The sequence below is a fragment of the Gracilinanus agilis genome, chromosome 3, assembly GCF_016433145.1.
Source record: "Gracilinanus agilis isolate LMUSP501 chromosome 3, AgileGrace, whole genome shotgun sequence".
NCBI classification, from domain to species: domain Eukaryota; kingdom Metazoa; phylum Chordata; class Mammalia; order Didelphimorphia; family Didelphidae; genus Gracilinanus; species Gracilinanus agilis.
Genome location: NC_058132.1, coordinates 407380321 through 407396839, shown reverse-complemented (window position 1 = coordinate 407396839; position 16519 = coordinate 407380321). Strand labels below are relative to the sequence as shown.

General features: G+C 35.9%; 1 protein-coding gene across 1 annotated transcript in view; it reads right to left on the bottom strand.

Moving 5' to 3' along the window:
• Positions 1 to 16519, bottom strand: part of HUNK (hormonally up-regulated Neu-associated kinase) — a 130573-nt gene that overhangs the window by 30347 nt on the left and 83707 nt on the right. The window contains exon 5 of the mRNA XM_044666849.1: positions 12189 to 12316. Within this exon, the coding sequence (XP_044522784.1) occupies positions 12189 to 12316 (128 nt within the window). The remainder of the gene's footprint in view (positions 1 to 12188; positions 12317 to 16519) is intronic.

The window sequence follows — 16519 nt, the reverse complement described above, 5'->3', positions numbered from 1 at the left end:
CAGTCTAAAACCCTTTTTGTTTCTTAAGCTTTCTAAATAAATGATTCCCAAACTGAAGTATGTGTACCTTCATATAGTACAATAAGTTTGTCAAGGGGACATGGTAAAGAGCTATATTATCCTATTGAAATAGTCTAAAAGAAAAAGTACTAGCAAAAAACAAAACAAAACAAAACAAAACCAATGGATTGGAGAGACAACAGTGAAGAAGTGGGAAAGAAGAGGAAAATGGAAGAAGCTTTATAGCACATGTGAAAATTGAAAAGAACAGTTGAAGGAATAATTTCTATTGACTCAAAATCAAATAATCAGCTTTAGATATAAAGTTCTTTTCATATTGAACCAGAAAAAAATGACAAGCTAATTGACATTCATGATAATCGGAAACAATTGATTTCTAATTAATGAAGTTACAAAATTGTTAAATGTTTCCTAGGAAAAGCATATACCATTCTTATTAAACATGCTCATAAGGCTTTAATTCCATTTGCAACAACTTATCTTTGTGAACGAATATCTTCAGGTCTGTTCTCAAACCAAAGCAAGAGAAAACCAAGGGGGCAGCTGGGTAGCTCAGTGGATTGAGAGCCAGACCTAGAGACGGGAGGTCCTAGGCTCAAATCCAGCCTCAGACACTTCCCAGCTGTGTGACCCTGGGCAAGTCACTTGACCCCCCTTGCCTACCCTTACCACTCTTCCACCTATAAGTCAATACACAGAAGTTAAGGGTTAAAAAAAAAATTTAAAAAAAAAAAGAGAGAAAACCAAGGAAAATGTTCAGGTATCTCTTTCAAAAATAAAATAAAGGGGGCAACTGGGTGGCTCAGTGGATTGATAGCCAGGCCTAGAGATAGGATGTCCTAGGTTCAAATCTGGCCTCAGACACTTCCCAACTGTGTGACCCTGGGCAAGTCACTTGACCATTGCCTGGCCCTTACTACTCTTCTTCCTTGGAGCCAATACACAGTACTGACTCCAAGATGGAAGGTAAGGTCTTTAAAAATAAATAGATAGATACGTAGATAAATGAACAAACAAACAAATAAATAAATAAATGAAATGTCAACTGGTAAGAAACAGAATCAAGAGTCTCATTAATTTATTTCACTGGGTTTTGGAAAACATTTAACAACTTTATGATACTAAAAATGTTTCAAATCAAATACATTTTTGGAAAATTTAATTTATTTTATTCCATATGTATGGTTAAACTTGAGAAATTTATTTGATTTTTATATTGAATACAGATATGGAAAGGCTTATTGAAAGCTAAAGGGACATGAAAATGGAAATTTCTTGGGAAATTTCTCTAACTTTAAGGAGTCACTCACTTTTCTTTTAAATATCTTATAATTTAAAAAGGAAGGAAAGGGAGCAAGCATTTACTGAGTTATTTCTATGTGTCATGCATGGTGCTAAGTGCATTTAATCTTATTTAATCCTCACAATAGCCCTGTGAGGTAGGGCTCTGTTATCTGTTATCTGTTATTTTACATTGAAAGAAACTGAGATGGGTAGACATTGCTCACACAGATAATAAATATCTGAGGCTGGATTTGAACTCATATTTTCCTGACTTCAGACCTAACTCTTTCTACTGTGCCACCTGCCTGCCTTTAGGGAGCATTCGTAAAAATGCTCATATAATCATATTAACAAAGAAAGGATAATTTCTTGGGAACAGAGCTAATTATTGCAATAAGCATTAAACTTTTAAGTCTAAAACATAATATACTTAATAAAAATAACATACAAGTCTTCAAAGGACTTAAAAGGAAAGAAATAACAGAATGCATAGGCTCAAGCATATATTTTAAAATTATGTCATAATATAATACAGTTCATATGGACTTAGACAACAGAATAAAAACAACATACAATAAAAACCCAAAATAATGTGGCTAACCTATAAGAGAGGAACTTATTTTAGCCTTTATTCATTTTGAAGTACTCTGTCTACTGCCATCTTTATTCAATTATCAAATAGGTACAATTTGCTGCATTATAAATTGTCTATTATGCTCAGTCAAGTTAGTAAGCCAAACACTTCAGAAATGCATAAAGAAATTTACCTAAAAGCACCACATTTTCATTTTTAAAATAATAACAAATTTACTTGAATATCCCCTCTACTAGGATATTTTTGAACTTTGCAGGAATATTTAGCATGGAGAGGAAAAACTAGGAAAAGTCCATCTATACTATGGAAGCACTTGTAATTTGATTGCAGAATGAGCTGGAAGCTTGCCCTTTCAACAATGATGGATCTTTGTTGCCTTATGCTCAAGAGTGCCACCAAATAAGGGAGTGGTTGATACAAGAAAAACAAAAGCATCTATTTTTATGGGCTCACATTTAATGGTGCCATAAGGTCTGCCCTTAAATGAAGAGTCCTATAGAGCTGAGAAATTCCAAAGGATGTAATTTTCTCATATGATGTGAAAATGAATGTGTGTGTTTAATCCATAGTTGTCTGTCTCAAGGAACATTTGAACTACAGTAGGGTTTATCCCTTATCCAGTTTCTGCAGCACTGAAGTTCTTCCTGTCTACCCCATAGCAGATCTCTTCTGTTTTAACTTTTACTGCCCCTCCCATTCAATTTCACTTTTTTTAAAATGTTGTTTATTTTTTGGTGGAGAGGAGCAAAGGAGTAATAGGGATGGATCACCAATCTGAGAGGCAGGGCAGGAGTAGGGAGGGAGAGCACAAATATATGAGATCAGCAGGTGTTCGCTTATATCCAGTTTCTGCTATGTCTTGGAACATAATCCCATGGATATTGGGCCTCACTTATGTTTTAGATATGGATCTTCAGTAAAAATTTCTGAAATGGTGCCCTTGCCATATATTAGCTGCAAAATAAATACTGTTTTTGCCTTTCTTTTGTGAAAATTTATTTTTAATAGTCTATGTTAATTTATATGTAGAGAAACCTCAATCAATTCTTGGGCCAGGTCCTAGATTGGAGGAGCTCCCTCTAATCTATTGCTTTTTACATTTTCTTTGTCTTTAGGAATTCCAAAGAACACTTTCCTTTTAGCAAAATCTGGTTCACAGATAAGGATTCTCTTCAGGCCTACAAGACCTTCATCTTCTTTGATGTGGGGAGGGACTGGGTTTGATGGACTTCCTCTTAACTGCCTATTTGCCATTTAAGAGATGTCTAGGGATGTTCAAGGGAGGAGCTGATTAATGAGCTCCTAAAACTATTTATAGATCTGTCTGGAGGAGCTTTGGGGTCTTTGGTCTCTCAGGGAGCTACTGACCTATCAATTTATTGGATATAATGCTAGCATAATCAACAAATTCCCATTCTTAAACAAAAACCAACCAGTCTCTCAAAATAATTTTAATTGCTACACTTTGTATCTCTAACACTTAGTATAGTGCCTGGCACATAATAAGAACTTAAGAAATACTTTTTAAAAGTATCCTTAGATAGGGGGCAGCTGGGTAGCTCAGTGGAGTGAGAGCCAGGCCTAGAGACAGGAGGTCCTAGGTTCAAATCTAGCCTCAGACACTTCCCAGCTGTGTGACCCTGGGCAAGTCACTTGACCCCCATTGCCTATCCTTACCAATCTTCCATCAAGGAACTAATACACAGAAGTTAAAGGTTTAAAAAAAAAAAGTATCCTTAGAGACTGGATAAAATGCTAGACTTGGGGTCACAAAAACTGAGTCCTAATCCTACCTCAGAAATTTATTGGCTTTGTGAGAATCCGTTGAGATAATTTGTATGTAGTATTTTCCAAATTCTAAAGAGTGAGCATAATCGAAAGAAGGTTCTTTCTCAGATTAGGACAATTTTAGTTTTTGAAAGGGGCACAAATACAGTAAAATCTAAGGGGACTTAAGAGAAATCCATTCCTCATACAATGTACTTGGAGAGAAATAGAAGATTCTGAAAGGATCTAAAAAAATAGCTCTCAGAGAAAAGCACTATTAAAGGCAAAGATTAGAAGATGGATTCTATTTCCTAACAGGTAATTTACATAACAATGTAAATGAGTATTTTAACATCAATACTTGGAAATCTTGATAATTAAAACTTTTGAGAGTACAGGACAACTGTATACTGTACTTGTTGGGGGTCTGACAAAAATATAAATTTTATTTTTGCCCAAAAGGAGAAGGAAACATTTCACACAAGGACACCATGCTTTAAATCAGGAATCAGTTAGCACCCAGAGAAGCAGAAAAGAAAGAAGCCAAAAAATTTTAGGAGCAGAGTAGAGAAAAAGGACCCAAGTTTTCTTCCTGCTGTTTGAAAAAGAGCTGAGATGAACCAGGTCTTAATGAGCAGAGAGCTCAGAACTGGACTTGATGCTTGAATTCAAGCAAGAGTCAAGATCAGCTGAGCCAGCTGAGTGGATAGCTCATAAAAGAACAGCTGTAGTGAGAGTTGAGAGAACTAACTGACAGGATTGCCTAGGGTAACATTGCCATTGCAAGAAATTCTTCATTGTACTCCTAGTGAACTGATTGGACGATGAGCTTTGCACATGCTGCTTGGAGTTGAGTTGATTGGAGGAAAAGTTTTGCTTCTGCTAATTAATTGGAGAAAGAAGAATCTTGCTGATAATATCTGGCTAGAGAAAGAAGAGGCTTTTCTGCTTTCATTTGAAAAGGAAAACCACTTGAAAGCCCAAGAAAGAGCACACACCAGAATAGTTCTATAGGTTTATATATATAGTTTAGGGAAACTTCTTTTCATAAGAGAATGTTGTTGTTCATACTTAGTATTTGAAGAAGACTATGATTATCTTAATTTGAGCATGAATCGGATTTGTGATGTAGAGTTACACAAAGTCATCAACTTCATTCTCTCTTCCAGTCATTAAAGTCTCGTGGAAAGACAAGTCAGCATAACTGGTGATGGCCCAGGATGTAGTAGATGACCTGGGCTCTTGAATGGGCTTCAGCCACCTTCATGGCTGTTGAAACAAACTGTTCTCATACACTCATTCCACTGGGGAAAGTCTTAACATACTTGGGGTAAATGTCCCCCTAACTCACCAACAGGTTAAGACTTGTCAGCTACCCTCAACCTGGTTTAGCTTGCCCAGATGGTTTAACCCAGTGATGGAAAACCTATGACATGTGTGTCAGCACTGACACATGTAGCTATTTTTTATGACATGTGACTGCATGCGGCTGCATACAGGGGCCACATGCCAAGGATAAAAAATTTGCTGTAGTGTAGTGTAGACACTCTGTGCACTATAGATGACAATTCTACCTATGTTAATTTACCTATTTTGGTTTATTAAATACAGTTATATATTATAATTATACATTTTTGTTATTTAAACTATAAATATCGCAAAATTATGTTTTTTTTTCTCGAAGTGACACACCACCTGAGTTATGCTCTTTTTTTTTGCCAGTTTTGACACACCAAGCTCAAAAGGTTGCCCATCACTGGTTTAACCAATATATAGTCACTTTATCATACCCATACTACATTGTGGAGAACATTCCCTCTCTACATATTGCTTGTTATTACTACCATCATTATAATCAGTGTTTTCTCCTTTAAATTTTAGCAGATTTGAAAGTCATAAGAGGCAAAGATAATTTTGAATGAGGCATTTCATACCTACAAGAGGACCAGGAATAAATAGCTCAATAGCATAAGGAAAGACCAGCTGAAACAATCAACTTGCCCTGAGGGAACAAATTGCCTCTTCCTCTAGCCACAAATTTTCTCAGACCTAACAGGAATTTGGGTAACATACCAGATGGTTGCCATAAATCAGGGTGAGGTCCCTCACTGAGGAAACTCGGTTCTAACCCAGGATGATTTGTCAAACATAAGAGATTTTTTTTTCATAAGAGATATTATGACTCTCCCATCTCCTGCTTGAAAGACTAAGAACTAAGGTCCTTTGGGAGCAGAACTGGAAAGACTTAAACTCAAGACTCAAGTAACACTCCAATCAAAAGAAAACAACTTACTAAAAAAAAGTGTGAGTTGAAGGATTGAACCACCAGGAGAACCTACATTAATTTTTGTAAAGAGTTTGTAGGGGAGAGAGGGGAAGGTATTTAGAGAATATCAATAACTACTAATCTAATCATGCATCATCCAGACAGTGTTATGGCTTTGCTTAATGAAGGTATGAATAGGGAACAAGCAGGCTTTCTAAGCAATATTAAACAATACAATACAGTTTTGTCATCTCACAATTAACTATGTAGAGAATGTGATGTTGTTTAGTCATTTCAGTCATAGCTTACTCTTTATGACCCCCATTTTGGGGTTTTCTTGGCCAAGATATTGGAATGGTTTTTCATTTCCTTTTTCAGCTCATTTACAGATGAGGAACTGAGCCAAACAGGGATAAGTGACTTATCTGTGGTCACATGATTAGTAAATGTCTGAGGCTGGATCTGAATTCATGAACATGAATTTTCCTGATTTCAAGACCAATGTTCTATCCACTAAATCACCTACCTGCCCCAGCACCAGAGAATATAAGATGTCATTATTGTCTGTTGATAGCAACAACAACCAAAAAAAATAAGCATTTGATTTGATAAAAATCAAATACCATTTTATAGGTTATTTTGTACTGAGATCATTAAGGACTCTTTGGAAGATGTAATAACATAGATAACCCTATACAATGACCTTCTTATAACAAACATCAAGCAAAGCATAGAAACCAAGATGTATGATGGCAAAAGGTATTTGCCAGTATGATAGAGGGGAATCAGCAAAGAATACAGATCAAAGAAGCAATTTCCTATGTATGGTGAGGTCTTCCAGATGTTCCCTTTGAAGATATTGGGTGATTCCATTAAGCCCCAGAACAATGGAGAGTTTCCTAGAAGAGATGCATAATCATGCAAAAGAATTTGACTTGTCCATTCACGCTGGAAAGACCAAATATAAATGGATAATATATTAAGAGTCCATGAAAATAAAGGTCTTTCTCCAATAGTATCATTTTAGTAATGCCATATGGTAGTGAGACATAGATCATTAATTACCTTCCTCCAAAGAATTAAAGATGAGTATCACAGAGAGCAATGGGGAGAAGTACAGGGAGTGTTAATGGGGTGAAACACATAAACACTGAGAAAATCCAAAAATTAAGTATAAAGAATGGAATAGCTTCAAGGAATAGTATGACCAGCTAGTCAAGGCAAGAGTGAGGGATGACAAGGGGACATCTAGGATGCTCCACTGGCACCTCCACAATCCACATTTAAAGATGGGTCTACCTCTTAAAGACACTCCATAACTGCTGACCCTCTCTTTTCTAGAGAGGTGTCTTCTTTCTGATTGGCCTGACAGTTCATCTTTTGGACCTCTCCCAGCAGTCCCATTTGGTAGATACTATGAAAGAAAAGGTGAACTTAGTGATTTCATCTCCTCTCCCATTACTTCATCACAGTGGGGAAAGCAGTCTATTCTTCAGTTGGGTGAATAACTATAGCTTTATGCTAAGAAAAAAGTAGTCAACTTGCCCAACTTTGAACTATCTTAGAGAGGGTGTTTTGTTTTGTTTTTAATAGATAACAAAGAGACTTTATCCTTTCAAAGTTTTTAACAAAAGACAAAGGGTCCCCAGCCCAGTTAGAGGCCTAGAGACTTGGGAGTAAATTATATTAGCCAAGAAGCAGGCCTACCATAGGAGTTTAAGGGATTTGGGAAACTGAAGATTTACATAGAAATGTTCCTAATAAATAATACAATTCAACATTAATTTTCCTCAATAACATGGCCAAGAATTACATAGGATGGGTAGACATGGATAGGTTTTGATCAGCATCACAGGAGAAAACTCTTGATGCTCCTATTTTTAGCATTATTGTTATTATTATTATCATCATCATCATTATTAGCTATGTTTCCAAGTCCCTAGTGATTCAAGATTTGTTAGAATTTTTGAAAACTTCACCCTCCCCCCACAAAAAAAGCAACGGGGAAAGTCTAGATATGATCGAGTCTCAATTTCTTTTTCATTGTATTGCCTTTTCCCACTCTTAAAGGCCCTGAGTTTCCAGATGAGCCGTGCATAAAGGAGAAACACTGTGTTTATTTTCACACTACACTCAACACAACGCAGGGCAAGCATACCTGCTGTGCATGACCCACATTTTTTATCCTGAAGGCACTTGCCCCCAATTCCTATTGCTGGCTCAATGTTTCCAATATTTGTCCTGGCTTGTTCAGAGTATGCTGAAAGTGTGCCAAAAGAAATGACTTCAGGAAATATATGAAGACCATCAAGATCATTTCATTGTAGCCCTGAAAGTTAGATAGAACAAGCTGAGTCCTGCCCAGACTCAACTCCCCTTCTTGACTCCTAGACTGAATACAATACAAGTTATTAGATAGTCCAGCATTTTCTGAAATTTTAATTAGCATTTGGTTTGACCCTCATCTATACAAACACCTCATTTTCTGCTTCATTTCAGTGAGCTTAATGGCACAAACCTTCAAGTAACCTCAAGCCATTGCTTAGAATGTGTTACAAATGATGTTGCTGAGCTGTAGTAATTAAAAGATGCGCTCTCAGAGAAATTCATCAACCATGAAAGACATTTGTTATTCCATGATGCAAGAGCTCTTGCAAGCAGAGAAAAAAATACCTAGCAGAAAAATGAATCAGACAGGTCTCTGATGCTAAATTTATTAAGCTACACAATCAGGGAGTCCCAATGTTTTGGGAACATTATGACTGTCCCATAAGTAATCCTGTATTTTTATATCTTGTGATGGTAAAATTGAAAATTTTTTTTGGAAAATATTCCCCTGAAAGAGTAGTGGAGAAAGTGCTTGCATATTACTCATTTCTAAAATAGCAACAAATTACATCATTCACATTATCACTAGTTTAATTAATGTTAGGCTAGAAAAATGACATATATAATTTACATTTAGATTGATATTAAAAAGAGAGAGAGAAAGAGAAATCATGGCATTATGGATAGAGAACTCATGTTGAAGCCTGCTTGGTAAATTATTTGCTGAATTTGAACACTGATCAGGATGCACAAATTTCACAATTTTAAAAAAAGAATTTAATCTTTATTTCACTAAATAATTCAATACCATTAGATATTTATTCATATTTATTCAGTCCCTCCCTCCCATTCCCACACTAAAGAAACACACAGATTATATCTTCAGTACTTCCATTTCTTAGTTCATTTCCTGCAGGTGAACATTCACAAGTTATTCTTCAAATATTAAATCTGTAGCTGTATATAATGTTCTCATGGTTCTACTTGTTTCATTCCTCATTATCCCATGTAGTTCTTTCCAATTTAAAAAAAAATTAAGCTGCTCATGATTTCTTAAAATTCTATAATTTTTTTTAAGTCTCTGTGGTTACGGCTCATTTTGATTTGTACTTTCTCTTAGATATTCATAAAAGTCTTAAAAAGAGGGAAAAAAGTCTGATGAATATTTTGCTTATCTACCAATTCTGCATGAATTGCCATCTAAAGAAAGTGATGAAAATGGAGTATATAACTTACAAAACCCAGGTTTAATTTCCTTAATCTCTATTAACTCTACAAACCAGTCTTAGATCAAAGTGCTTAAAGATTTCAATAATTACATATTAAGAGTTGATCTGTACATAAAAACATTTGCAAAGCATTTTAAGTACATTATTTCAAATGATCAACACAACAGTACTATGAAATAGATAGCATAAGCACTCATTTTATAGCTAAGGAAACAGGCTGTGTATTGGCTCCAAGGCAGAAGAGTGGTAAGGGTAGGCAATGGGGGTCAAGTGACTTGCCCAGGGACACACAGCTGGGAAGTGCCTGAGGCCAGATTTGAACCTAGGATCTCCCATCTCTAGGCCTGGCTCTCAATCCACTGAGCTACCCAGCTGCCCCCGAAATTGTGACTCTTAAAAAAAATAAAATTATTTCATTAAACTTAAATTTGCTCTGAATACAATTAATTGAAATCCAAAATAAAACTCAACAGACAGGAGTTCCAACTGAACCGACAATCAAAAATGAAGCTGCATTACTTTTTTTTTAATCATAAAGTCCAAATAACACAGTATCTTCAACTGAACTAAACTAAAGTTTTGTTTTCTGAAACATATATAATGATAGAAAAGTTAACCCAAGGGGCAGCTGGGTAGCTCAGTGGATTGAGAACACAGACACTTCCCAGCTGTGTGACCCTGGGCAAGTCACTTGACCCCCATTGTCCACCCTTACCACTCTTCCACCTATGAGCCAATACACAGAAGTTAAGGGTTTAAAACAATAAAAAAATGTTAACCCATAGTACAGACCACTAACTAAAACTTATAATAGTATCTTTAACAGATTATAACCAATCTCTTCTTTAAAGCCATAAAACATATTAGATTATACACTGCTTGAGACTAGGATCTATCTTTTAAAAAAAAAAAACAAACAAAAACCCTTTAAACCATTCTGTCTTAGAATGGATACTATCAGTTGCAAGGCAGAAGAGCAATAAGGGATAGGCAACTGGAGTTAAGAGATTTGCCCAGAGTCACACAAGTTAAATATCTGAGGTCACATTTGAATCCAGGACCTCCCAACTCCAAGCATGGCTCTTTATTCACTGAGCCACCTAGCTGCCTCAGGGTATATCTTTTGATAATAGCCAGTATTTACATAGAGCTTTAAGGTTTGCAAAATGCTTTCCAGATATTACTTCATTTTGTTTTTGTCTCCATTTTTATCTTCAACACTTAGCACAATGCCTGGAACATAGTAGGTGATTCATAAATACACAATGTTGGATTAAATATAATTTGTCTGCTTGTCTGCCTTCTCATTTATAAAGCTGTTCTTGTGGAAATAAGTGTCTTTACTGTTTTTTTACCTAATATCATCTTTTCACAAATCTAGTGATCTAGCAAGGAAAGGGGAGACCAATACTCTGAACAAGATCTGAAGGTATATCATTAAATTATATTGACCAATAAAGATTCTTTTTTGTGTGTGAAAGGGTAGATATTTATTTTATACATATATAGCATTATAATATGTAACAAATGATATATGATTTGTTGTAAATATGTAATAAATTATAAAAATGCTTATACAAGAGAAACAAACTCTCACAGAGGCTATGGCCAAAAATCTGTCTCATTCTTTTTTAGTAAAGATTCTTAAAGTCATAAAACTTTAAATGCTCTTGTCAACATGAACATTGAAATATTACACAATAAAGTAATTTCTTATTACCTACCATTTCTATTTTTTTTCAAAAACTAATTCAGGGAAATTGAGGGCTTTTTTCTTAGAATCAAGCAGCTCAAAATTCTACTGGGAAAGTTTATGGTAACCCAAGACAGGAATATAGAGCACCTGCTTGAGAGATGAGAGAAAGGAGAGAGTTATTATTAATCTCCTCTGGTTAGTCTACTTCTGGATGCCTCTTCCTTAACAGAGACATTAATCCACCATATAAAAGTGACCATGATGGTAAAGCAATTAGAAAGCAGTCCACAAGAAAAATGAGTTGAAGAATATTTAGCTGAGAGGAATCAAGGCTTAGAAGGATATGAAAGCTGTATAAGAAAGTTCAAAGCATTGTCATGGAGAAGAGAGATTAGATTTATATTAGATATTCTAGGGTAGAGCAGGAAGAAAGAGATCTAGAAGCAATGAGTGGAAACTAAAAGATTTCACTAAACTAAAAAGTTTCACCTCAACTTTAAGGAAAAAATTTTAATGATTACATTGGTATAAAAATAAAAACTTATGTCTTGGGGTATTAAGTTTCTGTCAGAAGTCATCCAGACACTAGATGACTGCTCAAAGATGTTGTAGAGTAGATTCCTACTTTGGGTAGGGGTTGAAATTGGTAGTATCTGAGGTCTTTTCTAATTCTAAAATTTTAAGATTTATGAATATTCAGATATTATGTCATATGTTTTGCATGACTTCACAAGTATGATGAATATCATATTGCTTGCCTTTTCAGTGGGTGGGGGAGTAGCTAGAAGGAGGGAGAGAATTTAGAACTCAAAATTTTAAGAAGAATGTTAAAAAAAATTTTAAATTTAAATGAAATAAATCAATCTATCTCTGTGTCTGTTTGTCTACTCCCCACGCCCCTCTTTTGTCCCCTCCCTCCTCCACACACAAACACATACATGAACACAAATCTGGTCAGAGGTAGAATACTATGTGTTAGATTTGAATGGATGTGGGGATTACCAGTAGAGAGTTGAGTAGGGAGGGGGTTCATTTCTTTGTCCACCATCTTTTGGTACAAAGCTCTCAGACTGAATGGCTCCACAGTGAAAGGCAGTGTTCCAGTTAACATAGCAAACATATTCACACCTCTACAAAAGAAAAAAGAGAAAGGATGACAGTTATTGGAGCAGAATGATTCTATTAGGAAAGGAGTAGGGACACGATGGGGAAGCCTAGGCTTAAAATGTTGTTTACCAAGTATTTCATACTAGAAAAGAAAGAGCAACTTCTATTCCTCATTCTTCACTCATTTATCTTTTTTAAATTTTGTACTAGCTGAGAGCAAGGTGAAAACAAAAGCCTCTATGGTATCACTTGAGCAATGGACCATCGAAACAGGTTAGGTCTATGGCAGTGATGGCAAGCAAATCTTTTAGAGATGGAGTGCTGGGCCCCGTTCCCCACCCCTCAGACTGAGTGCCATGCCCCTCTCCCAACCACATTCTGGGTACCTCCCCCACAAGGGAGGGAGAAAGGGGTCCCATTGGGCTGCTGGGCAGAGGGGCAAGTGATTTGGAAAAAATGTCATCAGGCACAGTTGAGAGGGAGAGGGGAGCAGCTCCATCTGAGTTACTCTGCCTTTCTAGTAATGAACTCTGGGGTTGGGGATTGGGGAGGGAGGGTGGCTGAGTGCCCACAGAGAGCACTCTGTGAGCCATCTTTGGCAACCATGCCATAAGTTCACCATCACTGGTCTATGGTGATAATAATGAAAAAGTAAATAAATTTTCCTTTTCTTACTGCAAATCAATAAACTCATAACAAGCTCCTTAGCCACAAAGTACAGAGGGGATTATGTGAATGATTTTTGGGACCCTTGTGTATAAGAATTATTTCTAAATGTACATTTTCAAATAGAACTTGAGATAGTTAAAGATTACAACTAGTTAAACATTACAACTAGGAGAATTATAAAATCCTAAAGTTTGAGATAGAAGAGATCTTTAAAGACTTATCTAGTTTGAGTCCTTAATTTTACAGAAGAGGGAAGTAAGGCCATGTTAAATGACTTGCCCAAGGTCATACAGGTATTAAATAGAAGAATTAGATTTAAAGCCCAGATTGTCTGATTCCATATCCACCCTACACCACAATGCCTCATAATACAGCATATATCTACAGTCAGGGTGCCTGGTGATTACTCATCTTTTGGATAAGTACTTTGTTATTCTCTTGAATTAAATTTTGACTTCCAACCAAATAAATTTCTTCTTGTTCCTTTATCACCTTTCTTATTTATATTATTCCTAGCACACAGTAGGTACTTAAGAACTTGCTAATTAATATAAACAATAAAAGCCATTGCTGTTCAGTCATTTGTGACCCCACAGACCATAGTATATCAGGCCCTTTTATCTCTACTATTTTTCAAATTCCGTTTAAGGCCATGTTTATTGTTTCCATGTCACTTTCCACGTCATCATCATCATCTGCTCTCCCCCTTTCCCTTTTGCCTCCAATATTTCCCAAGTACACCTGAGGAGGAGGAGGAGAATGAATGTGTCTCTCATACTTCCCCTATAGCAATGTTGGTGAACTTTTTCCAGTTCAAATGGAGGGCAAATTCAGGCTGTCTTGTGAGCCCCCCACATTACCTGAGAGAGTGGATGGAGGAAGTGTTTGCTTTGAGTAGCTGGTCAGATGGGTGGGGCATGCAAAAAATGTCCTTGGGTACTGGGAGGAAGCTCTGTCCAGGTGCCAATATTCCACCAATGCTCCCCTATAGTATGAATTAGCAGATAAATCCTAGGGATTTGCTTCAAGCATTTAGTGTTTAAGTGTCTTACCCAGGCTCATATAATTAGTAAGTTAGAGCCAGGATTTGAATATGTCTTCCTGATTCCCAGCCAAAACTCTATCCACTTATGCCATACAATTTTTCAATATCTCTATCCCACATAATATGATTAAGATGGCTATTAGCCAGCAATGCCAAATCTGATTTTCTAGATGTAGCTGAAAGGTCATCAGAATGAATCTGTTCATTTAGACCGAAAACTTGATGTATCCTTGAAAGATTCCCCACACCCCCAAAGTGCATACTAAATAGAGTTCTGAAGATTTTCCTGATGAGAAGGAAAATTTTGATTGCCAAGATACTTAAAGAACTTCAGAATGCCCAAAGGAAGATGAGTTTAGAATATACAAGAGGATTTCTAGGCAAAAAAACAAACAAACCATAAAAGCATATTTAAATTAATGTTACTGAAGACCAGTTCTATTGAGATTCCTCTGAACATTTCTGAAGAAAAAATTGGTATAACAATTTTATAAGGGGAGCGGGCAGTCACAGATTTTTTCTTTTGAGAAGGTGGAGGAGGAGGAGCAGCATCTGAATCTTCCTGCCCCTTCTTCAACCAGCACAGATTTTGCCCTGACCTCTTTGTTCCTTATTTGGTTCTCCCTAAGATTGCCCCCCTCCCCATTAGATTACAAAACCTTTGAGATAAGGATCTATCTCTTCTCTATTTTAAGTGAGAGATGGATCTATCTTTTATCCATCTCAAGTGAGTGAAGGATCTATCCCTTATGCATTTCAAATAAGATAAAAATCTGTCCCTTACACATCTCAGGTGAATTATCTAGGATGAGGGTTCATTTATTGCAATCCTCTAATTTTATCTATGAGGAAAATGAGGACAAAAGTTAAAACTAGCCATATTTCAGGAGTTGGCTGGCTCCAAATCCAGTGCTCTTTTCATTAAGTCTTAGCTTTAGTCATAGAAAAGATCCCACCAGGGGAAAAAAAAAGAGACCATCAAAATTCTAGTGTTTGCTGTGGCATTTCAGAGATCCCTTTCTCTATTCCCATTTTCAGATCTCTTGGTAAGATGGAATACTTAAATCCTAAGATTCTTACATTCTACTGATCCACCCACTCCATAACCTTTGATGCATAAATTCCTCCATTATGCACTACTGGCATTTGAATTTTCAGAAGCCTGGGGAAACAAAGGGTTATGCTTTGCCAAGCAGACTGTGATAAAACCATCAAGTACAACTTAAAAAACAAAATGTTCTCTGCATTAACCATTGGCACTTTCTTCCAGGAGCACCCAAAGAGATGAATAGGAGACATTCCTTTTTGGAAACTAAAGACCAGCCCTACACCTCTATTCCATAACCCAGATCCTCCTCTTTAAGCCATTAGCAATTAATCAACAAGCACTATGTGCCAGGAACTTAGAATACAAATACAAAGAATCAAGTAATCATTACTCTAAAGGAGCTTACTGTCTAATAGGGGAAGATAATATAAATATGTAATATATATATATATATACTAAATAGACACATACAAAAAAAAACACAAAGTAATTAAATACAAAGTAGTTTGGGAGGGAAAGCACTGAGTGTTTAAGGTGATCCAATCAAGAAAGATTTAGATGGAACTTGAACTGCATTTTAAAGGAGGGCATGGACTCTGTGAGGTAGAGGTTAAGAAGTGTATTCTAGGCATGCAAGATGCCAAATACAAGGGGATGGGAGATGCAGCGCCATGTGTAAGGAACAAAGAGAAGGCCAGTCAGGCTGGATCAAAGGGGAAGTGTCATCCAAGGAGCCTGGAAAGGTAGGTTGGACTCAAATTGTGAAGGGCCTTAAAGTCTAAATAAATAGCACATTATATAATTGTTGTTGAGTTTTGTTTAGCATATTTACTTGTACACTTTCTTCCGCTTTCCTCCTTCTTTGATACTAATATTGAGAAATGTTGTAGATTCATTTTGTACCCTACCTTCTTTTGATGCTATTTACCAATTTTTTTGTCCTCTTAAATGATCTTATTAAACCACTGTATCATTAGCAAAAATATTCTTGCCTCCTCATTGTCAATATTTACTTCTTTTTCTAAGTCAAATAATATTGGTACTAGTGAACATTCTTGTTCTGATCTTAGTGGGAAAGCTTCTGATATTTCCTTCAGAATAAACAATAATAGTTCTTAGTTGTTAAAAGTTGTTTTTTTTAAGTAAACATTAAGCAAATTAAGGAAATGTTTAATAGCATTTTTTAAAACACAAATTGGAACTTTATTGTCTTCTTTTACAGATCATTTTGTTTTAAATATTATTTATTTTATTAATTCTCTCCCTTGTTTTGCATCATCTTTATATTATACTACATACCTTTTGTTTATAATTTTGGGGCATGTTGCTGGCAATTCCTTTGCCAGCATTTAATTTTTTATATCAATATAATTTAGAGATGTTAGTCTATAGTTTTTATTTTATGTTATAATTTTGCCTGTTTCATTATCAGAATCAGATTTGGCCCATAATAGAGTGATATTC